Source organism: Anas acuta, chromosome 5, assembly GCF_963932015.1.
Source record: "Anas acuta chromosome 5, bAnaAcu1.1, whole genome shotgun sequence".
NCBI lineage: Eukaryota > Metazoa > Chordata > Aves > Anseriformes > Anatidae > Anas > Anas acuta.
In genome coordinates this window covers 27662188-27688244 of record NC_088983.1, presented here as the reverse complement: position 1 = coordinate 27688244, position 26057 = coordinate 27662188, and the positions used below count along the sequence as shown (strand labels likewise).

Sequence of the window (26057 nt, the reverse complement as noted above, 5' to 3'; positions counted from 1 at the left end):
AATCACACTGTTCTGGCAAATTGGTTGGTGAAGGAGTCAGCCCAAGAATTCTTTGCATGTCTGTCCTTTTACAAAGATCTGTCTGCACAAGTGTGTGATGAGAGAGTAAGATGACAACCTATACTCACAAAGCCACAGTAGATGATAGTATTGCTGCTACCCATTCTCTGAAGACTTCTGGTGTTTCATTTAATTTTTTGTCCATAAAATGTCAGAAATGTATTGACACTTAATAAAACGACTTTTTTCCTTTCCTGCCAGAGGGATGTTTATGTGTGATCTTAGGGGCATTAAGTTCTCTGACCTGCTCCTAAGCAGAGAAATGAACTGTGTATGCTGGTAAAATGTTAATTCCTCATTTCCTCTGAATCAACCCCTTCAAAATACGATTTAACTTTCAGGGGAGGCCATTGCAAATTCAGCTTAGTACAGCAAGGAAATATTCACATGGAGTATTCTGAAGCACTGCCTGCCATGAGTACTGTTATCTTAATTCAGAGAGAAGTGTGCTTTCTGCAATAGGTATTATTACAGAGAAAGAGGAAAAGATCTTGTATTGGACAGCAAAAATCTGGCCACAGTGTCAATACAGAAACTAATATATAACAAATAGCTTAATATATCTGGATACATCTTTAGTGCCAAGTTGCCATCTTTATTGCTACCTTCTTCTACAGAGCAAAATATGAGTTATGAGTCGGAAAAGAAGCGTGTCCCAAACACATCACAAGAATGAGGAGATACAGCTACAGCGTGGAGGGAATCAGGCACCCATTTGGATAGCAAATAACTTAGAAACTTGGCTTGAACTCTTTGGAAACTGAATTATCTTACTTATCATGATCCACACATTATGATTGAATATGTGATCTTTCACATATTCAGGTGAAATGAAGGTGGGTTTATTAATTTAATCTCTCATTTGGATGCCAATTTCATTCCCATATCCATCAAGAATCGGCCATGCTCAGAAAGACCAGTAGTAAGCACTTTTTTCACAAATGCTAATAAAGAGAATATTGTTCTGACAACCTCGCAGTGTAGCAAAGGTGGGGATAGCCTTTGAGCTGGGAGGACAGCATATTGTTTTTTTTTTTTTTTTTTTTTTCTGCAGGTCTCAGCATCAGTGTTTCTGCCATTCATTATGACTTTATGAATGCAAATCACCAATCTCCTCTTCCATCAAAGATCAAAAGGCTACTCTGAAAGAAGCAGGGTTACTGTGATGCTAGTACGGATCACTTCTGAGAGCACCAAATCCAGATATTTGCTGCTGTTAGTAACACCACAAGTCTCTAAATTAGCACTCACTAAGTTACATGCTGTAACTGCAACCCAGAGGTGGTGTAACCAGTAACTACAAAACCTTTCCTAATTTCTCAAGTAGCTTGGGGTAATATTGACCTGGGATTGCATCTGTATGAATCAAACTGTGTTTGCAAGAAGGTAAGAAGAGAGAAGCCTTTAGTGCAAGTGTGCACAAAGGATGATTGGCCACAGGAGACAACGTTGGATTGGCTCAGAATAGGAAGCTATGTCAAGCACCTAAACACTGGAACCAACAAATTTGAGTGAGATACACTGAAAAGATATAAAAGGCAAGTGAATTTGCTGGGGTTCTGCTTTGATCAGCTCATTTTGGTGATAGCCATTGGTATACACAAGATCTGAAAGGCTTTTTGTTTAACTGAAGACAGTTTCAAACTGTGAACAGCAACAGAGGACGTTTAAGCACGACACTTTCTGACTAGTCTTTTCTCACAGGGTTATGGTATAAGACTGCAAGAAAGCATGTTTGTGCAGTGCCAAACACAATCACATGATTTGACTGGAGCTGCATTACTTACACATAATAACCTCTGATCATCACCCATGTTCTTGGAAGTGCCACTGATGTAACTGAAAACTTGCCTCACAGTCATGAGGGATGTAAAGCCACAAGCAAAGATTGCCTTACTTGGAAATAAAACTCAGCCCCAGACAGCCACAGCAGGGAAACTAGGAAGTTTACAGGCTCCCTGCTAAGGGTTTTTCAGAAGATAACATGAAGAATGAGGCAAGCTTTTCTGAGCTTTCTGCCAGCAGCCAACACCTTGGTGAAACATGCTTACTACAGACTACAAAAAAACTATGGATAGCTGGGAAAGGGAGCTATCAAAGACTGTACAACAGCTTTACTACTGATTCAACCACCCAAACAAACTCTCAGTTCTTGAATTAAAGGCCTTAAAGTAATTCAAGTTTGTGAAGACAGACTCTTTTGAAGAAAGACTACTGAAATGGCATTGGGCTTCCGTGTGGTATATATCAATGGCTCCAGATCCAATGTGCTCAATCTATAATGAGAATTGCTTTGTGGCTGAAGATTGATGGCTTTCCAGTTTGAGTATTAGTTTTCATTTTATTATTTTTATTTTTTTATGTAAAGATTCAGGAGAACCTATTAGAACTGCATTGTTAATTATACAATCTATTCTTCAATGAGATAGACGTAAATACCAGATTAGATGATAGTAAACAGTTCTCTCAATCCTCCCTCAAAAGAAACAGAATCCAGCTCTGTCTTTTACAGCTGTGTTAAGTTTATAAGGTTTAATGGCAGCACATAAAATAGTAAAGCTTATTTGTCACTAAACTGATTTGGCTCTGAATATGCACAAGGGAAAGATCAGCTAAGCTGGAAGGTGTCACTTCTACAGACAATTTTCAGGTTACAGCTGCATTTTAAATGTAAAGAGCTTTTACAAGGCAAAGTTATTCTTATAAACAGATACTAAAGACTTCATGGAAATCAGTTTAGTCTTCCTGACACTAGAAATGCCCCTTCCCCCACTGACGTGGGTGGAAACTTAAAATATAATATTCCATCCCAATGTACATTTCAACTTGGTTGAGTTTTTCTTCCCTAGTGAAATACTAAGAGTTGGCAGCAGTGTGTGCAGGTAGGACCAATACAGCAGCTGCTATGTCATTTGGACATTGGCAGGTACTCCGACATACCTCTGCTGTTCAACAATAACTTGTTCTTCAATGCTAATGGCTAGATGCAGAATCATTTCTCAGATTGATGACTACGACTAGCAGAAGATGAAATAACATTAAAAGGACTAAATAAATTTGCCTTGTTGTTAATTACAAGTTCAGTGCTTTATAGTGGGTGAAGAGATATTCCTCATCCCCACCACAGCTTTCACATGGCTGAGCCAGGCATAATACATCTCATTTGCTCTTCCTGCTCCAGTGTTAACTCTTTGTACTGGGTCTGGCTGGGATGTTAACTTTCCCTGCAGCAGCCCATACAGTGCTGTACTCTGCACTCGTAGCTGGAACAGCAGTGTTATCACATCAGCGTTGTGTCTACTGCTGAGCAGCACTGGCACAGCATCGGGCCTCTCTCTAACCCTCCTAGGGGGTGGGCAAAAAGTGAGAAGAGAAACATCATCAGGGCAGCTGACCTAAACCAACCAAAGGGATATTCCATACCATGTGATGTCACGCTCAGCAATAAAAGGTGGAAACAGGAAGAAGAGGGGAGGGGTGGGCTCTCATTGGGAAAACGTCGGTCCTCCTCCTGAACACCGGCTATGTGCGTTGAGGCCCTGCTTCAAGGACGTGGTCAATCATCGCTCATTTGTGGGAATTAGAGAGTAATTTCTTTCCTCTGCACTTCCACATAGCCTTCATTTATTTTATTTGTTTGTTTTCCTCCCTTCTTTTTATTTTCCCTTTCCCCCTCCCTTTTCCCCTTTCCCTTTTTATTTCCCTTTAGTTAAATCGTTTACTTCATAATAATCTTTATTTAATTATTATTATTATTTGCCTTTAATTAAATTATCCTTATCTCAACCCGTGAGTTGTTCTTTGCTTTACTTCTCCCCCTCCTCATCTAAAAAGAGGGGGAGTGAGAGAGCGGTTGTGAGGTTTAGCTGCCCAGCACAGTAAAACCACCACACTCTTGCACAAATGCTTTCCTATGCTCATTCCTAAAATGTGGAACGATGATGACGTCAAAAAAATTCAGTGTAGTTTTTCTTACACTATTGGCTGCTACTAGATGAACGCTGCGCCAACTCCACAGAGTGCTGCCTGTCCTCAAAGTCAGAGGACAGTTGCCAATACTAGGTTAAATCCTGGCATCATTCCTCTTTACTTCCCTGATTGAATATTGGGTGAGCTCCCCTGCACACAATGTAGCTCTTCGGTCATGTAGGACGGTGGAATTCAGCACCATGAACGTCACCACAACCTCTGTTTTTTGTGAGCACACCAACAGGAATTTGATTCAAAGGACGCAGCTCCATTAAACCCCAACACCTCTTCCTATCTCTTTTATGGATCTGTGTATGTACTCTGTTTGTGCTGTAGCTGCCATAAAGTAGTCTCCTTGATGGCATTCACTTTGTCCTTTTTGTCCCTTGTTGGACGTATGCTGACACCGTGATAGCTGGAAGGCCTGCCTGAGCTGGGAGTGAAGAGTAATGCTCTGTTTAGAGAGTGCAGAGTAGTGACTGGTTATCCATGTAGCTCAATTAACTTGCAAGCAATCAGCAGAATCAGCATTTCAGTATTTTTGTATGATGTGAATGCCAGATAAGGCAAGAAATAAAGGCTTGAGGGAGAACAGAAATTTGCTGTCTGATGCCTTCAAGAAGAAGCTGCAGGTCTGCCTACAAATTAAATGAGTCTTCACGAAGAGATCAGAAATGGTGTAAACCAGAAAACTCAAATAAGAAATCATATGAGCCCTTCTCAGCGAAAAGGAAAAAATCCTACGACCAAAGCTGCACTTTTAGGGAAAGAGATCATCTGAAATCAGGAAACAAGACAAATTCTGCTCTCAGTCACACGCACATAAACCTAATATTATATCCACTGTGACAGCTTTCCTTCATTGTTACAAAGTGCAGAACAACTCCCGAAGAACTTCCCTCAATATACGAAGAGATGACGCAGGAGTCACAAGTCCAGCTGGAGAGCAGTACCAGTTCAGTGATCACTTCCTCAACAGCTTGTGTTCCCTTTCACAGAAATGTCTGAATTCAGCCTAGCTACCAGAATGGAAATCTAAAGAGAACAGATTTCTCTTGTACAGAACCTTTCTGTATAAGATAAAAGGAAAAAGAAAAAAACCCTCTCTTATAGTATTTGGGTATTTCCACCATTGTATTTGAAGGAGTCAGGAGAGGCACAGGTAATGAAAGAAAGAATACAGTCCCTGTGTGCACAGAAGGGAGGGAAGGCAAGGGACAAGTTAGCCAAAATTCAGGGAACCCCAAGCAAGTTGAGATGCAAGTTTTGCAGTAAACTCCTTTTGTTCTCATTCCTAACAAAATTCTGAACCTCCAGTTGTCCACTATTCCTCCAGCTAGAAACACAATGCCCTTCCTTGAAACCAGACTGGAACTATACCAATTTATACCAGCTAACTGTCTGGCAGATAATATGCAGTGTGTCTCATGGAAGATTTAAGAGGGTCTTACCCAAAGATACATGGGGAAGAAGGGAGTGGATGCAAAAGGGAATTAAATAACAGAGCAATCCTGTCTCAATAAATTCAGGAGAACAAGGGAGACAGCAGCTAGCAGGGCAGCATTCACTGAAGAACCAAGAATCAAAGGCAGCAAGTAAACAACAACAACAACAAAACAGGAAAGAAAATCACTGGCCTGAGTGACAGTGAGGGGGGGAATCTGAAGTGCAACACCACACACTTGTGCTATGAAGGGGGAAGCTGTGGTGGAGCCTGTGCATCTGTGCATGGATGGGGAGGATCAGAAAAAGGGGTATGTGCTCGTGTCCACCAGGTAAGTGAAAGACATCGTGGGCTGTTACGGGGTGTGCAGTCTTGAAAAGAGCGTGGGAGAGCAGGGATGGGGAAGGGGAACAGGTGGAAGGGACAGGGCGGCGCGTTATTATGTTGCTCAGCAGGGGCTGGGGAAGGAGAAAAGGCAGTAGGGAAGGAAGTTCTTACCACATTTGGAAAGTCTGCCAGTCATCAACTCCATACAGTTAGTGGTGTCTGGATCATAGAACGGAAAGAGGAGGGAGGGAGGGAGAAACATAAAAAAAGGTTTCCATACCTCTGTGCATAAAGTAGTAACTTAGCACATTATTACCTGAAGCAGGAAACATTTACGCATCTTGGACTTCACACAACCCAGGCCAAATTCTGCCACCTGCTTTATGCCAGTGAAAACCTGGCCATGGAACTGGGAGTGGAGCTCGCCTGGTCCTGCTGCTTGCACCCACCTCTTTATCACAGCTAGGGGGATTTCAGAGATGTGGGAATCGTTCTGCTGTTAAATTAGCAATCTAAAAGCCTCGAAATACATTGCTCTCACTGGATATCTTTGCAAGTTATCCTGCAACACCCAGAAAATGTCCAGCCAGCTATGTACATCAAAAGTTTGTGAGAGGGAGAAAATACACCACTGTGTTACTGGATATGGGCTAAGGTGGTTACTTACACAGCTCAGAAACATCTTTATATCCCAATGTTCACATCCCTTACATAATTCTGCCCTTCTCATTCACGTGTAGTCTCTTCTTGCTTTCAATGGCACTATTCACAGGCAATAGAATTACTCCTGGAAAGGGTGGCAGAATCTGGCCCAGTGATATTACTATCCACTTTGTGTATAGCTCCCCTTGCCACAGTCTCTGAGTGCTTACTAATTCAGGTGTGATAAGCAGAAGGAGCTTTACATGGGAGTTTTAATGTGGAGAGGACTAGCCCCACTGGTGTCTTCCCTGTGAAAGCTGCTGGCAAGCGAGATCTGCTGCTGTCAGCCAGGCTGCTGCGGCACCTGGGGCCTCAGCCCATGCTCCCTCTGGAGCCAGTGGGAAACATTTACAGCACTTGGTTCGGTCTCGGGTCTCCTCTTGCCTGGCCTCTCAGTGAGCACTCAGGTATTAAAGAAATAGGCCTCTTGGAAACATGCACACATATGCCCCAAATCCCTGCCTGCCAGGATGCTCTAATTACTCCCTATCTGCTGAAAGTCTGCAGGAGAGAGGGCAGGACCATTTCTCAGCATGCCTCTTCACGGAAAAGTAATTTTCAAAGAGGAGGAAGGGATGCTGGATATGCCTGGGTATGCTAAACCCATGCTAGAAGAGCATGGCTGTGGTTTCTGATGCAGCCAGGCCTGTGCTGCACAGATCGCCTGGGAAAGCACGGAGTAGTGCTTGGTCCAGTGATGCTGGTCAAAGCATCCGAGGAGAAGTTACATGCTCTCCACCCCAAAGGTCAAAGGCAGGCTGACAGACCTGAATGGGAGATTAAACCCATGGGAGGTCTCTCAGAAAGGCACAAGACTGACAGAAAGAGGGGAAAAAGGAAGGAGGTGAAGGAGAAGAGAGGATTCAGGATTTGGAACAAGGTATCAGAGGTGTCAGAGGCCAGGAGTTCACCTGTCTTTGGCTATTCTGACTGTATGAAGGCAGACTAAGCTCCCAAAAAATACTTCTCCCCAGAGATGCCTAACAGGTTTAGGAAGTGCCTACAGGTGCTGATTGAGGCAATGTCAAGCAGTCACAACCATGAGTTCTTTCTTTCTTCTTTCATAACTTGGAGAAGCCTGTTACCTGATGCCTTGTAGCTGCTCCTGTCCAACCCTTGTGAATCAACTACACCCAGCTGCAATAACTACAGATCTATGGTGGCAGAGCTCAGAGCAGTCACCCAGCCATCAGCATAACCTCTGCTTTGAAAGAGTGCAGAAGAACAGAGAAGAAGAGCAAGGAAAGTCTCAAATAGGACTGAAAGATTGTTTCTGACTCCCACTTCCATCACCTGGAATTCTTCTCTCAAGTGCATCCAGACTGACCACACAGTCACTGGCAGTCAAGAAACAAAAATGGTAGCACTTGGATAATGCCAGAATAGGTAAATATTATGGCTGGTTTACTAAGAGTCTCCTGAAATGAGTATTTCTCTTTCTTTGTGATTTTTTAACATAAATTAATGATGCCTTCTTAAGGTATTACCTCAGAATATTGTCTTTTTTTCAGTCATCTGCAGTCAGCATAGCTCTTTTAAGTATTTCATTTAAAGCTAATTGTGCAACTGCTCTACATACATTAATCCTGTGATCAGAATACAAACTGACAGATCCGCAACAGAAAAATAAAGGATTGTAGTGTAGGCTTTTTGATAATGTAACACCTTGGGATCTGTTCCTAAAATACTAATTTTGTAGGTTGTAGAATAGTTTTGGATGGATAGGAAAAAACACACAGACTCTTGAAATATAAGACTGTGGAAAAATATCAAAGGAAAACTAATAAAACTTCACAGTTTTCTTTCTTAGAACATTTATGCACAACAAAAACTACAATTTGTGTTCTCTATAGTGCCATGGCCAGTCCCAAGACTTGCCCAGTAACTTATTTTTATTTCTAATGTCTTTCTAACACATGATCACGTATTTTTTTTCCCCATTCCTAAAGGACAGCTAAAATGAGCATGCCAGAAACAGTAGCTGATACCACATCTTTGAAGAGACTAACAGAGTTAATATGCCTTCAGCTTCTCTCTTATAATGATTACTTTAATACTTCCTTCATTTCCATCAACTTGTAACGTCTGCTTTAATAAATATTCTGTATGATAACGTATTTTAAATTTTTAAAGGAGAATTTTCATTCTTATTAGAAAGCCGTAGATTCTTGGCAGCAGGCTTCTGCTCACAGATAATAATCCATAACCCAGTGTCTGCAGGATCAAGGTGTTATGTGAGGTGAATAACACCAGGGTCCAAAAGCTAAATGCTTCCTGAGAAGTGCGGATGGGTCATGTAACTACATTTTTAATGTATGCTGTTTAATTTTTTAATTAAAGCAGAGTGGCAGCGCCAGAGCTCAATCCTTCTGATGATAAGGCAATTCCTTGTTTCAGAATTGCTGGCAGTCCCTCACGCTTTGGATTTGACCAAGACTCTTTCATAAATGCCACCCAGTTCAGTTCATTAACAGATGACAAATGCTTTGGTTAAAATAGGCCCTTCCTGATTGGAACATGAAAAGGTCAAAACGAGTTCCGAATCCATTAAAAAATCCTAGTGTTCTGCTAAATTTTCTTTCCTGATTTTTTTTTTTTTCAGTAACTTGTTTTTCTATTCCTCATAAATTTCACAATCAAACAGCCTGGTTTGAGATGCATCTGGTATCTCTGGGACTGTGACTTGTCCCAGTCCAGGAAATCTCACACAAACAACTGCTCTCTGGAGATCTCTAAATGCAGGGCTAGATCCCAGAAAAGCACTGAACGTCTCCTGTCAATTGCTGATAGTTCCCAGTAACCACTTACATCAAAGCAGATGATGCTAAGGGAGATACCACTTCCTCTGGTCCAAAGCAGTTACCTTTTGGGTTGGAATTCCCCAGTGTTTGGGTGCCTACTTGAAATGCACTGTTCTATAAACTGGAGTGCTTGGACTCTTTTTTACATGTTTTATTTCAGGACTACTCAGTTAACTTTAGTGAGGTCTGTTCAATAATAATACTAAAGTTGTTTATCAAAATGCAGTGTTCTAGCAATCCAACCAGGCATTACACTGTGCCTCTTATAGGTGGGAAGCATGACAGCAAGATAAAGTGATGCCCCAGACTCTACAAGAGTGGTTACAACATAAAGGATCCCACAGGAATGCGGGAGACAAGATAAAGCTGGGACCTGGACAAGCCCCAGATAAAACTGAATGGCAGTCCAGTTCCAAACTGACAGCTACATAGTCCCATTTCACGTCTGCAGATGGAAGCTGACCTGGCAAAAGCACTTCATTTGCTCCTTACTCCCTTTTTCTGTCTTTTGATAAAATCCTTTGCACACTTGGAAGCCATTTCTTACTAGTATTTTTTGTAGCTATTTAGCCAACCCACAGCTCTTGTGAGCCATAAAGATGAACACCTAGAATGCACAGATCAATACTCCAGCAAAGCCTTTTGAGTCACGTGAACAACTTTTTTCTTTTTGAGACATACACCAGCACAGTAAGAGAGATCAGGTGCATATACAGAAGACACATGCAATCAGAAAGAATTTGCACAGCCCTGTTTTGGAGCTGCATATGGTGCCTAAACAGCTGCTTATGCTGATGAAAGGCATTTTCAGCAGTAACACTGAGAAACTCTGAACTTCTGAGAAGCTGAGGGTTAAAATCTCACATGAAGCCAAGAAATATAATAAAACATCAGAAAACCTATTACAAAGAAGTTGTAACGGCTATTTCAGCACTGCTGATTGCCTAAAACACAGGAAAAAAAAAAAAGGTAGAAAAAAATGGGGATATGCAGTACCCCACACTTAAAACCAAAGCTTAAAAAGGCAAGAAAATATTAAGAAAATAAAAATTGATAACCCGTGTATGATCACGGATAGCTTTTGCATGTTCCCATTCACCAGCTGTTTCTATTACTTTTTTGTGCAATGGCACTGGAGGAAAACAGATTATAATTTAATGGAAAGGGTACTGGGCTGAAGCGAAGGCAAAAATATATGTGTTTTTCTTCCCCCTCAGGAGATCCCTTTATTCTACCAAAGGGCACCAGTGGATGAAGAGACAAGGCTAGCTGTTCCCGCAGACCTTGTTACTCATTCTTCATCCAAGAGAGACTGTCCTTTCAGGGCATCACCAGGCACAATGCATTTTGTGATACCAGTAACAAGAACACACAGGCGGCTACTCTGGCTCAGAAAAAAAGGCCAAAATCAAATCACCTAGAGCTCTTTCTCCAAAAGCAGCCACACGTGGACATGCAGGAGAGTAACAGCAAACCAAGCATATATAGAACACTTCCTCCTAGCACTGCCTCATTCTCTCATCACTTTTGGGTCAGGGCTTTCCTGAGTTTGCTGTGGTTTTATCCATTTAGTAGTTGCCATGAAGTTTCCTCTTCCAGGGAGTCATCCAGTCTGCCTAGGAGTAGAAAGTACTCAGGGGAACATGAGCACCTTTGTAAGCTTCAAAATCCGCTTCAGCAAGTTCTACACGTGTTACCCACTACATGAAGACAGACCTTTCAGTATTTGTTTGGTATTTGGCTTCCACTAGCTTCATTTGATGGCTTCTAGTTCTTGTACTGGAAGAAAAAATGAGCCATCACCACCTGTCTGATTGTTCTATACCAGTCATAAGTCCGTAGACTGGGTATTGTCTCAGCAGCTATACCACAGAGGATTTCATGTCCTGAAGCATCAAGGTAGAAAGCTGATATGTTGCACTAAATTTGGCCAACTGGACAGTGGCTTTTAAAAGTATTAGATTAGCTTTTGGGATGGATTGCATTTATTTACACGTTTTTTCCAGTAAGGGAAGGAAGCTGTCTTCCTGCTTCACAGGATGTCAGAAGAAATAAGCACAGACGGTCTTAGGAAGGGAAAATGGAAGTGAATGCAGGGATATCCATGTGGAAGAGAGATTATAGGGTACTCAAGTATTACATAGAAACACATCTGCCTAAATCAGGTATGTATGTGTACACACTCACATAACACACACACAGATGCATGGGCAACATGACATCTACAAACACTGTTGTGAGCTGGAGGAAATGAGAAAGAGAAAAGTACGTTCTGAAACCCAGGCAAGCCGGCTTAGTGGGCTGGCATGCTGCATAATGGATCAAAGAGGAGCCGGAGAGAGAATGACTGTCAGTGCCATATGCTTACTAGGCCTTTTGGTTCTCTTTTATATTGTATTCCCTGAATCTTGCCCTCCTGCAGGTCTCGCATTACAAGCATGCACCTTTCACAGGTGGCTTTCATCATCCCACCTGTAATGGCATCTAAACTATAAGGCAGGGCAAGACAACCACACAGAGGATACGTCTGTGCACAATGAGCTAGGAACATCTCCAGTGCTCTGGTAAGGGAACAAACAAGCCACCATTGCTGGTCAGAGCCAGCAATATCCTCAAAGCCGTGGAGGAGGAGAGTCAAAGTGAACTGTAACCTCATTCTGTTGCGGCAGAGGACTGCCTACAGAGCCTGAACAGGAACAGTCCAGCCACCACAATTCCTGTGAGGTATTAAGGGCTGGGAACGTGGGAGAAGAAAGAAATGAAGAACTTGTCTTGTTTCTACATAAGAAACACTGAGTCAATTTCTAGGAAGCCCCTATGTAGACCTACCCAACCACAGCCAACCAGCTGAGCAAAGTGCTGAATGTGAACTCTTTGTGGTCTCTTTACCCATTTATTTCCACTTATTGTCTCACTTTGGATGAGGATGTGAACCATGGGACCCCCTGCTTTGAACCATGTTTTCTCTTCTGTGGTAACAATCTTCTACCCGTCCTTTCTCTCTTTTCCTTGTACTCTGCTCCAAACTAAGTTTTTCAGGTTGAATTACTTCTCTCTTTTTCAAACGACATGCCTCTTACTGATCAGGACAGGTGATAGACACAGGATAGTTTGGCACTGTGTCTCTTGTGAGCTGCCTCACTTGTTAACACTCCATGTGGAGTTTTCCCTGTCTTTAAAGATCAGGCTGGGTTTTCCCTGCTAGAAAGAAATGCTCTCATGTAGCTTTATGCAGTAGAAAAAGACTGCATCTGTAGTATGATTTCTCCACTCCAGAACCAGAGCAAAACTGTAAGTCACATACACTTCTTACAGCATGGTTTGCCCTGAGTAACTCCTTGAGCTACAGTCAGATGAGTGGTTTTTATTCTAATATGACTTTCTTATGGAGGTACCCTGCTTCATGTGCAAATGTGCAACAGGGTCTGTGTCTTTCTATATGGCCTCATTAGCTAGCACATGTTAAGGTGAAAAAGTTAAGAGAGATCATATTATTCACTTTTTTTTTTTTTTTTAAACATCTTTTCCCTTATCAGAGGGTAAGGGCACACTTCTTTCCCAAAGAGACAAGGGATGCTTGAACATTGTTCACGCAGCAGGGGTAATAGGAACTAGACTCAGAGGATGCTTTTCTCTTAGCTAATTGCCCTCACTCTCAATAGATCCAGCATTTCCCAAGAGCAAGGGCTGGCAGAAAATTCTGGCTGCTTTCTCGAGTTTGATTTTATTTCAGAAGTCCACAAAGCAAAAATCTGAATCAGATCTAATTCTAATATCCTCACCTTTCCTGTTTCCTAACAGAATAACCCATGTGCTGGGCATCCTTGCAATCCAGCGTGCAGAAGGTCAGACAGTGCTGGAGGGCAAAAGCAAAGTGGAAAATAATCTTTCCTGAGCTGAGCATACTTTTCTGTCACGTAGTGAGCACACACTCTTCTAGACAGACTTATTTTATCTTCAGCTGTTAAAGCCACACTGTTAGACCAGAAGGATGTAACCCATATGTGCAATGAGCCAAGGAGACCCAGGATTTAACTGCATGATGCTATGCTGACTTCATACTCCAATTTTGTCTCAGCTGGTTCACACTAAGGTAAAACATATAACTTGGCTCTTATGTATATTATTTACTACCTTTTCAGCATCATACAATGGGAAAAATCTTCCCATTCCTCCTGCCTCTTCTTCCTACAGCTTCCATTCTCTGCTTTGCCCCTATTTCTTCCCTGTATCTGTGCATTTCTGCTTCTCCCTGTTTTTCCTTCTTTGAAGCACTCCCAGTATCTAAGCTTCCTTAAGTTTTCTATTTTCACCTTCTTCCTTTGTTCTGTCCTCTTAAAGGACAGATTGTTGTCATTGATTTTTTTTTTAAGTGTCACCACTAGTGTTCAGAGTGAACATTTGCTACATAATGGTGGGATGAGGCGAGTTTCTATATTATCATCTCAGGCTGCCTGGAGATTCAGATTGATGTCATTGCAAAGGGCCACACTTGTAAAGCTTTCTTTACCGCCATGAGGAATTGCAACTTATTTTAAAAATCAATAACATAATCGCTTTTGCAGAACCTTAGTGTATGATTTGTGCTACCACAGTACTGGGCCAAAAATTTGACCACACTACTGGAAACTATTAGCCACTGTCTGACCATCTGAAAATGCTGCTCTTACAGATAGTTAAAAGTAGCTCTCAATTTTGTTCTGGGACCTCCGAAGTTGGAGGTGTCTAAGGCATACCTGAAGGTTTTGTACATCAGGTATTTTCTAGACTGTGTCCCTGTTCTGGGAACTTTTGGACCTTGAGAAAATCTGGAGTATCTGTTGATGATGCAGCTTTTGATGGAGAAGTGGGCAAATGGCTCTTTGGGCGGGAGGAGGGCAGAAGCTGTTCGACTAGGGAATGCGCTGGGAGCACTGGAGTGGGAATGAGAGAGGGAGGGTGCGGGGAGTAGGGTGGGTGCGGGGAGTTACTCCTCTGTCTGAATAGAGCTAGGTTCTTGCTGTGAACAGAGGGATGGCCTCCCTCAGCCTCCTGGTACTGAGAGGCACTTCACCTTCCTGTCCCTGCTGAAGCAAGGTGCCCAACAGTAGAAACTACTTACCTGATAACTGCTGCACTGAAGGCTGGTCATGTGTGCTTAACAACTGTGCCTGAATGGTTTCTACTACCCTCTTAAAACGACGGCTTGGACCTGTGAGGAGAGAAGAGGCATGCATGGCTGTGAGAGCAGCAGAAGCCAAATCCCCAGATAACACAGGTTGGAGGGAAAGGATCACAAACATTTTCCCTTCAGTCCTGTCCCCAAGAGTGTATGCCAGCATAGCTGTACTTCAGCTGAAGGCACAACTTTGAAGAACTATTATACAGTCCCCGCATGTTAACAGGGACTTTGCAATGCTACACTCAACAAGAAGAAGGATGCGTTCTGGGCTCCTTTTGTAAAGACAGGCAAGTGTTTTATTATTATTATTATTATTATTATTATTATTATTTTAATTTTTGTTATTTACTTTTTACCCCTGTGTGGAGCACAAGATGAGCCAGGAAAAAAGGGTGATTGCACATTTCTGTAAGAAAGGAATCAGTGGCATCATAGTGCCCAGGTGAGATACTGAGACCTTTGAGTGAAACAAGGAGGTACTTCAAATCTGATGCACAGAGCAGCTATTTTAGCAATAATTGTGGTGGTGGCAACTTCACCTCTTTGGGAATCTCTTGCCCTCCCAAGCATGTCTATCACTACCAATGCCATTCTTGTTCCCAGTATCCTCCTTTTACCCACTGTATGGATCTTTCCCCTGGAAGACCTCTCTTTGCAGGCTTCCATATCAGCAAGGACAGAGACAACTTGCACCCATGTTAGAGCTTTGCCATGGTTACCTGATAAGAGTGTGAAAGTGACAGAATAAATCCCGTTCTCCTTCTGCGCCTCTCCCCCTTCTGTGTACGTTATGTCCACCTGGAACTTCACTGGCTTCTGGAAGACAGCAGGACCTCCTGTGGACTTGTATTCTGCACGGAAACTTGTCTGTGAGATGACACTGTGACTGAGGCTTGGAATCTGAAACAGGTTGGCAGAAGATAGTAGAACCAGTTCAAAAAGGGAACAATTGCAAAGTTCAGTTTACAGCAATACATATTTCCAGAATGTGTATGATTTGCTAGATTTGCTTCTGGACTTGAATTTGTAATATTCAGGGCATCCTTGTGAGATCAGTAAGAGTGTAGATTGCTTGGCACCACTCAAGAAGGCACTGTTCCTTAAAGGAATGACCTAAATTTAAAGGATAAATACTGATGGAATATCCAGCATGCTTATAAATTCCATGCTGCACAGCTTCATACACTGAGTCTTTCTTTTCCTGCTCATCTACCAGTTTTGAGAAATGCCTTTTGCTTTGGTGAGAAGTGATAGTAAGGGAGGGACTAGAAAAGTCAGTGAGATATGACTAGATATAACAACAACCTGAGCAGCCTGGTCTGATCTCATAGCTGATCCTGTTTTGAGCAGGAAGTTGGACTATAGACTTCCTTAAGTAATTCCCAACCTCAGTTGTTTGGTGATTCTGTGCTGTCAAAGAAACATCGGGACAAGAAGCAGACACTTAGACAAGTTTCTGGGATATCCACAGGGACAGCATGCCTGCTATTAACTTACGCAAATCACAATTCCTATCAATATGTAAAATAATTTTGAGAAGCTTTCTGGTGTTATCCAATATCTGTATCATCACAGCTGTGGCAGAACTTCACAACTGCCTAATTTTCAAGCAGTCACGATTCACAGATCCTATTAGAATTTAACATACCCTCATATTCTATTTATTGTTTCACAAAAGACAAGATTTTCAAAAAATCCCCCAAACACTTGGAAATCTGACCTCTAATTTTGGAGAAAAAATCACAGATGAATTCTGAAGAAGAAGCTGACCTTACAGACTCACTTAGCAGGCTCTTACAATACATTTAATTTGAAGTTGGCTGAAAGAGGTGATTCACAGGGTTTGCACACAAATCACCGCATCATACCTCACACCACACATGCAGGGTATGCACAGGATCACTAACTTAAGCAGTCATGTACACTATGCTATCCTAAACCCACAAGCATAGCTAAATACAGGGTAGAGTAACATAGCTGCTTCAAACCAATCTGAGATAGATAACAGTGTTTGATGGATGTTACTATACTGCACTCACTCCCTGTATGCATGTACTGTGTATGAACAGTTAAAAGGATTACAGCTGCTTTTTAAGAAATTCATTGTAGCATCATAGAGAATAAAAAGAAGAGCAATGTTTTGTGGAAAATAACACCAATTCAACAAACAATAAAATAAATTAAACTGTCTTCTTTTAATACTATTTGAAAAAAAAATGTCATTATGCTTTAAAAACCCTTGAATTGAAAAATCTGTCAAATCAAGTTTACTCTGCCGACCTTTTTCTTCACTGGTACTTCTAAATGGTGAGAATAAGGAGGTTCTGTAGGAAAGAAAAAAAAAGGACATTTTCTCTGCTCACACAGCAGACTTTCTTAGATTGTAAATAAAGAGCATCTGTAACAACTGATACTCTCCTCACCAGAAGAAATTACCCTTCTATCTGCTGTAAAGCACAGAAGAGGAGATCTAAAGTAATGAATGCAGGTGTGAGACAGGCTTTTTGTCTGATTGAAGTGGTGGAGGGCATACACAGGGAGGCCCAATCTTTTGCACAGATGGTGACTGCAAGATAAGTGTGACAAAGCAGCAAATCAATGTCGTGATACTGCATTGCCAGTGTGCTCTAACTGCACTGATATTCCAAACACTGGTAACCTGGAGACACCGGCAAGAAGGTTGAAAACTTCTCTCACCTTATAAGAGTACTTTCTATAGTTAGAAATTTAGACAGAGTACAGTGGAGGCCTGAATTAACATGATGCATAATTTAAATGCACAGAGGATCCATTTGAAGAAGCAGAGACCCTGCCCAGTAACATATGGCACAAGGAGGCCTTGGTCTCACCAATGAGCAATGCCTCCAACAGGCAGTTGGGCTGACTTACCGAGAGGAAAGCGTGGACAATATCAGCCTTAATGGAGCTTAGTGGTTTGTCCTTAATGACCACAAAAATCTGTTCTTCTTTCTCCAGGTTGATGAAGTTACCAAACCAGGATTTTTTGGCAAGCCTGATGTGATGAAAAGAAAGAGACGGTTTAGAATATTGAGTACTATTTCTTAGATTTCCCAGCTAGAAAAAAACAACAAAAAAAACAACTGCAAAAGAAAGTATTGATAACACTCCAGATGTGATATTACAATAGGTGGCTCACAGAGTCAGAGAACATAACGCTCACTTAGTGAAAACTGTTAAAATAATGGTCCAGTCAGTGCAACTCTGGCAGCAGTTGTGACCAACAATCTAAAACCAGGAGTAACTCTTCTATAAAGTCAATATACCAATTAATACTCCACACATACAATTCATATAAATCTGGGGACATATTTCTGAAATGTCTCCAAGGATCTCTCCATTTTTTGGTGACAATATGTGGATGCTGTCAACATAGGGATTTAAGTTCCCTCCTGCCCAGTTTCAACACCTTTGGTGTTCTCAGACTTCAAAAGTTCCATTTCCAAAGGTGTCCTCTTGTACTGACAGTACAATCATATGATCTGGCTTTTTAAAGCAAACTAGAGGTTTCACTGGGCCTCCAACCTGTCAGAAAGTAAAATCTACTCCTACCCAGAGGGCCAGGACAAACACGGTCCCATTCATTAATCCCATTCAAAATCTTTCTAAATGAGCAAACTCTGCAAAAGAAGGAATTTTCAGTACTAAGAGAGAAGATATCAGAACCACAGAAAACACAGCTCAGGCTTTTCACTGACAGCAATCCAACTCTACAGCTCCTTTCAGCATCAGATGTTGGTTTCATCATAAAATGAAACTGCCTTTTTCACACTGATCATATAAGCAAATGTTTGATTTTGCTTATTGTTTTACCATTGCAGTGCACTTTGTTGAAATTCACTTTCAAGTTAAACAGGCTAAAGTGAAAATAGGGCAGGTATGGTACTGAGAGAAACTACCCAGAGCTTGGAGGTAGCACCTCTGAAAGTTAATGTTTTGAGGGGAGAGAAGATGCTGTCAGCCATAATATGTGGGCAAAGAATTGCTGGACCAAGCTAAGTCCAGGAAAAATTCCAATGAAATCAGCCATGTTCTAGCAGAGAAGAATTTAGCATGAATAAGTCAGAGATTAAAAGACCTGCCTTCAAAAGAGTGCAGTTTTTTTCCTCTAGAGGGTATTTTATAAAGCCAAGCAATAGGTTTCCACTTTTAGGGGACATTCACCACTCAACAGAAGAAGACAACCTACAGTTGAAGAAGAATGAGGAAGGGTAGAATGAGAAAGGGCAGAGATGAGAAGAGAAAGGAGTATGGAAACACCACAACTGGAGAACAGCTCGGTTGTGCACATTATCATTTGATGCCACCTATTATGGGCATCGGAAGGTAAGAGAACAAAAAGATTCACTTGCAATTTGGTAAACCACCATTCCCCACTCAATTAAAGTGGGCTGGAAAACTGTCACTCCCTAAAATATTCATAGGCAGCTGTAATTAAGCCAGTGAGCCAAAGATTAGCATAGGGAGCAGTAAAGAGAAAGGGCCTCTCATTTAAATGGGTCGTTAAGGAGCCAGGGTTAGAGTGTGAAAGGAAATTACATACTAATTAGCTCATGTGTCTCACACACACCATAACAACTCTGCAAGCCCCTGGAGAGCTGGGGCAATAGCTCCCTGCATGTAAAGGGTCTATGGTAATTAGTAAATTTGCACCTGGTTATCCATCTAAAATGTCTGGTTCTCTTAGGCTTGGATCTATCATACTCTGAACAGTGCTTGGCTACTGGGACTCCAGGGGCCCAGTGTATGTCACACATTCTCCTCGGAAGCTGGGCCTAGAAACAGTGTGAATATTTAACTGCAGATCTGCCATCTATTACTTTTTATATTTTTATTTTCATTAATGGTTTTATGGGAACTTCATTTATAGATCTCATAATACGGGTAGGTTAAAAGAGCCCCAGAACACAGGGAGGTTTTCTGCTGTTCAGTGTGGAAACTTGGTCTAGAGTCTACAGAGTCAAGGAGGGCTCTTTACTTTGGCAAGGTTATCCATACTAATACTGACTCTGATAGCCTGGGCTGTGCTCCAGATTGCAAATACCTGGAATTCAGGACATAATTTTGCTGGTGTTGCATGAGATTTCATAGACGAAATATTCTGTAAGCAGCTGTGAGAAGTCTCACAATCGCTAGCTCATGCTCTCATGGGGGACTTCAACTTACCAGATGTTTGCTGGAAATACAGCAGAGACAAAACAGTCTAGGAGGTTTCTGGAGTGTGTGGGAGATAGCTTCCTGAGAGCTGGTAAGTGAGCCAACTGAGTAAGGTGTCCTGCTGGACGTTTTCTTTGTGAACAGAGGACATGTGGGTGATGTGAAGGTTGGAGGCCACCTTCGGCACAGTGATCATGAATTAACAGGTTTTGATTATTGGAAAAGTAAGGAGAGGGGTTTGCTTCCAGAGAGCAGATTTGGTCTGTTTAGAAAACAGGTTGGCAGAGTCCCTTGAGAGACAGTCTTGAAGGGCAAAGGAATTCAGGAAGGCTGGACACGTTTCAAGAAGGAAATCCTGAAGACACAAGAGCATGCTGTCTCCATGTGTTAAAAGATGAACCAGTGGGGAAGAAGACCAGCCTGGATGACCAGACAGTTTTGGCTAGAGCTCACGAAAAAAAAAAAAAAAAAGAGTTTATGACCTTTGGGAGAAGAAGCAGGCCACTCAGGAAGCCTACAAAGATGTTGAGGCTGTGCACGGAGAAAATTAGAAGGGCCACGGCCCAGCTTGATCTCAGTCTGGCTATCCATTAAGGATAATAAGAAATATTTTTGTAAATACATAAACAAGAAAAGGAAGACTAAGGAGAATCTTCATCCTTTATTGGATGTGGGAGGAAACATAGTGACAAGGGATGAAGAAAAGGCTGAGGTACTTAATGCCTTCTTTTCTTCAGTCTTTAGTAGTAAGACCAGATGTTCTCCGGGTACCCACCTTCCAGAGCTGGTAGGTAGGGACAGGGAGCAGAATGGAGCCCTCATAATCCAAGAGGAAATGATCAGTGACCTGCTACACCACTTAAATGTACACAAGTCTATGGGGCCTGATGGGATCCACCCGAGGGTACTGAGAGAGCTGGCAGAAGTGCTCACCAAGCCACTTTCCATCATTTATCAGCACTCCTGGCTAACAGAAGAGACCCAGGGAACTACAGGCCTGTCAGTCTGGCCTTGGTGCCAGGGAAGCTTGTGGAACAGATTATCTGGGGTGCCATCAGGTGGCACTTACAGGACAACCACGTGATCGGGCCCAGTCAGCATGGGGTTACGAAAGGCAGGTCCTGCTTGACTAACCTTATCGCCTTCTATGACGAGGTGACACACTTAGTGGATGAGGGAAAGGCTGTTCATGTGGTCTAGCTAGATTTTATAAAAGCTTTTGACACTGCTTATCACAGCATTCTTCTGGAGAAACTGTCTGCTCATGGCTTGGATGGTTGTACACTTCTCTGAGTAAAAAAAATGGCTGGGTGGCTGGGCCCAACGAGTCGTAGTGAATGGAGTTAAATCCAGTCGGTGGCTGGTCACAAGTGGTGTCCCTGAGGGCTCAGTTATTGGGACTAGTTCTCTTTAATATCAGTTATCTGGACGAGAGGATGGAGTGCACCCTCATTAAGTTTGCAGACAGCACCAAGTTAGGCACAAATGTTGATCTGCTTGAGGGCAGGGGTGGTCTGCAGAGGGATCTGGATAGGCTGGACAAATGGGCTGAGGCCAACGGGGTGAGGTTCAACAAGGGCAAGTGCTGTGTCCTGCACATGGGGCCCAACAATCCCACGCAATGTTACAGACTGGGGGAACAGTGGCTGGAAAGCTGTCCAGTGGGAAGGGACCTGGGGGGATTGGTCGACAGCTGGCTGAATACGAGCCAGCAGTGTGCTCAGGTGGCCAAGAAGGCCAACAGCATCATGGTTTGTATCAGAAACAGTGTGGCCAGCAGGACTCTGTGGGCCACTGTGCTTTGTCTTTCTCCAAACCCTAACCCTAGTCAGCATCCAGGACCAACACCTACCTCACTTAGGGCTCCCAGGAAATACTGCTCAAAACAGAAGGCTTTTTGTGTGTATCTACTTCTTTGGCAGCCCTTTCACAGCCCCAGTCAGAAGTGTAGCCTTTACTTTATCTTCCTCCAAACCCTAATCCAAATCTTTTCTTCTTGAAATTGGCAGAACTAACTGTGCTTGTACACACAGGGCATAATTCCACTGAAGAAGATGCAATAGCTTCAGATTAAAATCACACAATTAAGGTTTCCCTCCTGACAGGGCTTGCTAAGTGCTACTAACTTGGAATAACACAAGTATGAATTGAACATCTTCAGCATCACCTTAGAAAATCACACTGTAAGCAGTGAAAAAAGTACTTCCAATTAAAAAGCTTTTCTTGTGATGAGAAGCCTCGTAAGGGGGAGGCAGGTAAGAGACATGGGAGGGAGGCTGGGTACATAGATTACTCTAGGGAATCTAACCAGTTGTCCAGTTGATGAAAAAAGCAAATAGATTAGCATGAAAATAGAGGCTACTGCTTTATTACTTCACACTGAATTTCTTACTGGTATAATGCTGTTCCATTATCTACTTTTGGAGTGTCTGACTGTTTCACCCTTGGAGAGCCTCACTGTCCCTGGGTGCACGGATCTATAACCTCCAGAAGTTCACTTGCTTGGCATAAATAATAGCATTTCTTTTTCATGTGAGAAAGAATAATATTATCCAGACATGTCAAAGTTTATTACCTAAACATCAGGTTTGTTAAATGAATGTCAGTCATTAAAGAATGCTGTACCACACCAAGGACATGCATTTTTATCACTCAACCCATGAGGTCAATAGAGCTCTTGATAAGGATATCTTATTTCTTACAGAAAGGAAGAAAATATCAGAAGGAAAAAAAAAAAAAGATATGTTGAAGTGGGCACTGAGCAACAAGACACCTACCATTAAAATAAAATCTAGTTCATTATTTTTTATGACTTTTATTATGTTTACTGGAGGGTGCAGCCCAACTGAACTCATTAATTTGGCAATTATACGGAAAAAGAAAAAAGGGCCTTAGGCTTTGACTTGCATCCAAACTGCCTCAAATGACAGACACTACTTCTGTATACCAGCTTTTAAAGGGTGAGTGGGAAGTACGGAAGCCAGTAAATTCGCAGAAGAACATCTACCAACACAGAGGGAAGGGAAGGGACTTCATTTAGTGGCTTTTCTGCTTTAGCAGCCTTAAAAACAATTGAGATGAGAATATCCCATATTTATTCTGTAAGGATATGTTTACTTTATGAATTCTCTCATGTCCCTTGTTAGTAAATTCTCCAAAGTACTGAAAACACAATTTATTCCATTCTTCTTCCTGGATTTCTTTTACTAACCTTTGCTATTTCCTTACTTCTCCCTCTCCTTTTCCTTATTATCCCTCTCCATTCTACAGCATTAGAAATAGATCACCCATCAGATACATGCCAGGTCTGGGAAAAGTTCTTAAGGCAATACCATTATCACCAATTAGAAAACTTTAGGCCCACAATTTTCATCTATGACTCATGAATATTTCACGCAAGTATCTTGACAAAAGGCCAAATTGTCTTGGTTGGCAGGGAAAGTCGATGGGCATTGGGTGCACAAACACAAGCTGTGAAAATAAAAAGGAATAATTTGGCATCTGTTGCATGTATTAGGAAGTGTTTGGAGCAGCACTCTCTGGCAGGGACTTCCAAACCTGCCATGCAGTGACGCACATTTGTGCAGTGAAATGGTTGAAATGTACACTGACTTTAAGGAATGAGTCTGGTGAATATGAAACAGCTTCTGCACCTCCCAGTGTTGCTGCCCAGAATTAATACTGCATTTACTATCCAAGCTTAAGACTCCTTGGAATCATCCTAGCAGAGGCTTCTGCATGTTATCTTGAGGATGCAAACTCTCATGTTCTAAGAAGACTTTTGATGGCATACTTAGTGCCATTGTAAGCCATTGACTATCCTCAAGAGTCATCTGCTTGAGAATCAAATGGAAGAAGAGAATGGGAAGATGTTCCAAGACTAGGAAACTCAGCATGTCATGACTAAATGAGCTGCTTACTGGGAGACTGTTTTATCACCCACTGACACCACTGCCATTACTGAAGTACAGATTTTATTCAGGGTCTTTAGCAGAGGGACCATTTGACATCTGCATCCCACTTGTGAGATAACATATGACAGTCAGATACTGACTCAGAGCAGAAACAGTCACCCTATGACATTCAGGCAAGGAAATGACACTGGTAGGTGCTGGAAAAGAAGTAGCGTACTGGCAATTTACTTACTCTGGGGATGATTCCGGGGTTAAATTGGACATCTCCTCTGGTGTAGGTACTGCCCATGCATGCACAGCCAAAGAGAGGGAGGGAGAAAAGAAATTGAATCAGTACACCTTCCTTTTTCTGCTATTATAAAAATGAAAGACTTCTGACATTGTACCCTCTTTCATCTGCCCATTGACTGCAGATTAGTTCTGACATTTGAACATTGGTCATGTGTCCCTAGATCGCTGGTATATAAACAGGTGACGCATTTCAACCTACCCTTCCTTAAATCACTAGAAAATCTTGTGCTGGCTTCAATGGTTTCTGGTCCTGACCCAAACACTGTGCCAATCTGATTGCCTTACTACTTGTTTACTATTATTTCATGAGCCAATTCTCACACTTTATGTAATGGGCATTATCCAAAGTCTCTTTCAGTCACTGAAAATATCAGGAATCCCTGTGGAATTTTCTAACACAAAGTAGAAGTACAAGTCTGCCACACCAGGCCATTTGGATGCAGCTCAGTCACTGCTGCAACTCTCAGCAGTTCTCTGGCCAACTCTGAGACAATGTCCCTGACCATCACAGTCCAAAACCTAACTCTTCCACAGCTGTAATCCTCCTTTCTGAGAGGATCCTGTAAAAGCACAGGGCATTGGGATAGCTGCTGCTGCTATCTGAGGATAATACATATGGCTTCAGGTGCTCTTTGCCTAAATATGAAAAGCCACCTGGAGCTCGAAGAAGACAATTTTGCACATCTCAACACTCTAGAGACACTGAAAAGTGAAATAGGCCAGCAGAAATGAAAACACTGTTTTTGTATTAGGGCAAATGTTACACCAATTATCAAAGGAGGTATAAAAAGCACTAACTAACATCAAAGAAGCTGCACCTCAGAAGGACAATTTCAGCCTGTTGCCACTGGCCATCTTTTTGCAGCATAAGGCTCAGCCTGTGGCTGCAGAGAGGCAGCAGAGTACAGCCATAGGGGAAATATCAGAGCTCTAGGTTTGCTGGCAAAATAAGTGGTGAGCTGAAGATAAAATTTTCTTGTGTCCTAAGAACCAAGACAGGGATAGTAAGATCTGTACTACTAGAGTGTGAAGAGGGCTCAGGAGATGCTGTTGGAGCAGGTGCAGTGGATTTACAGAGCCTGCTGACATACGCCTTGGGCAAGGGCGGCCTGACACTACCGCTCTCGATACCAATATTCAGTCCTTGCTACATTAAACTTGCAGAGCCACAGAGAGGCATCAAATTGCTGCTGAATGGCTGCCCAAACCAGAACCACCCCGGTACATTTGGGCAGAGTACTCACCTTGCAATTTCCGGCGATGGAAGCGAGGAGACCCCAGGAAACTATTCTTGATTGAGTTGAGTCGTGTCCTCCATGGCATTCCTCCAATGCTGGGGCTGGATGGTGGTGTTGGGTTGGGTGTGCCTGCTGGGCTCTCCTTTGGCGTATGGACAGGTGTCCCCTTGGGGGTAGGGAGGGGACTTCCCCTTGGAGAGGGGTGAGGGGTGACCTGTATGATGGGGATAGATTTGGTGCTTGGGTCAGTACTAGAAGGGAGTAACCTAACAGGAGACATAGGGTTGGTCTGCAATTTAGGAACAGCCAGCTGCGGGTTAAAGCCGGCAGCAGGCGTGCGACCCTGAGCATTCTGCACAGGGGTGTTCTGGGAAGAGGGGGTGCTGGCATTGCTGGAAGGGAGTGGGTTGGATTTAGTTGACTGGAGTGGTTTTTCGGCCAATTTGCTCTTGGATGGCAAAGTCTGCGTCTTTGGGTTGGGCTGAAGTGCTGGCTTTGGTTGGAGTACATGTCCAGGCCTGGAGGCGTTCCTACAAGCATCAGGGTCCAAGGAGACTTGGGGTCGGGGAGAGAAAGGGAGGTCGGAGGTCTGAGGGGGGATGAAGAACTTTCTGATAGGCTACGAGACAGACGCAGAGTGTCCATGCACATCAAAAACAGTGAAATACGCATAGAGCGGGCGAGCAGAGAAAGGAAAGTCAGAAAAAAATCCATCCGAGTCACAAAGATGCATCATGTCACAAGGAGACACAAGAGATGGAGGTGAAGGGGTAGTGGGGGGGAGGGATTTTGCAAAGAAACAAAAACGAACAAACAAACAAAAAAACAAAAAAAAAAAAGACATGCAGTTAGCTGGGAACACAGCATAATCAACAACAGCAGCAGCGGCAGCAGCAAGAACAACAGTGTCATAACAGGCTTCATCTTATTAACCAACCACGTGTCAGCAAAGGAAAACAATGGAAAGAAAAGTAA

General features: G+C 42.6%; 1 protein-coding gene across 1 annotated transcript in view; it reads right to left on the bottom strand.

Annotated features, from left to right (window-relative positions):
* The window catches only part of BRSK2 (BR serine/threonine kinase 2), a 302139-nt gene that overhangs the window by 10167 nt on the left and 265915 nt on the right, over positions 1-26057 (bottom strand). Inside the window, exons 18-23 of the mRNA XM_068683402.1 lie at positions 25089-25296; positions 23786-23834; positions 17354-17477; positions 15184-15364; positions 14405-14494; positions 5972-6019 (exon numbers count right to left, since the gene is read on the bottom strand). Of these exons, the coding sequence (XP_068539503.1) occupies positions 5972-6019; positions 14405-14494; positions 15184-15364; positions 17354-17477; positions 23786-23834; positions 25089-25296 (700 nt within the window). The remainder of the gene's footprint in view (positions 1-5971; positions 6020-14404; positions 14495-15183; positions 15365-17353; positions 17478-23785; positions 23835-25088; positions 25297-26057) is intronic.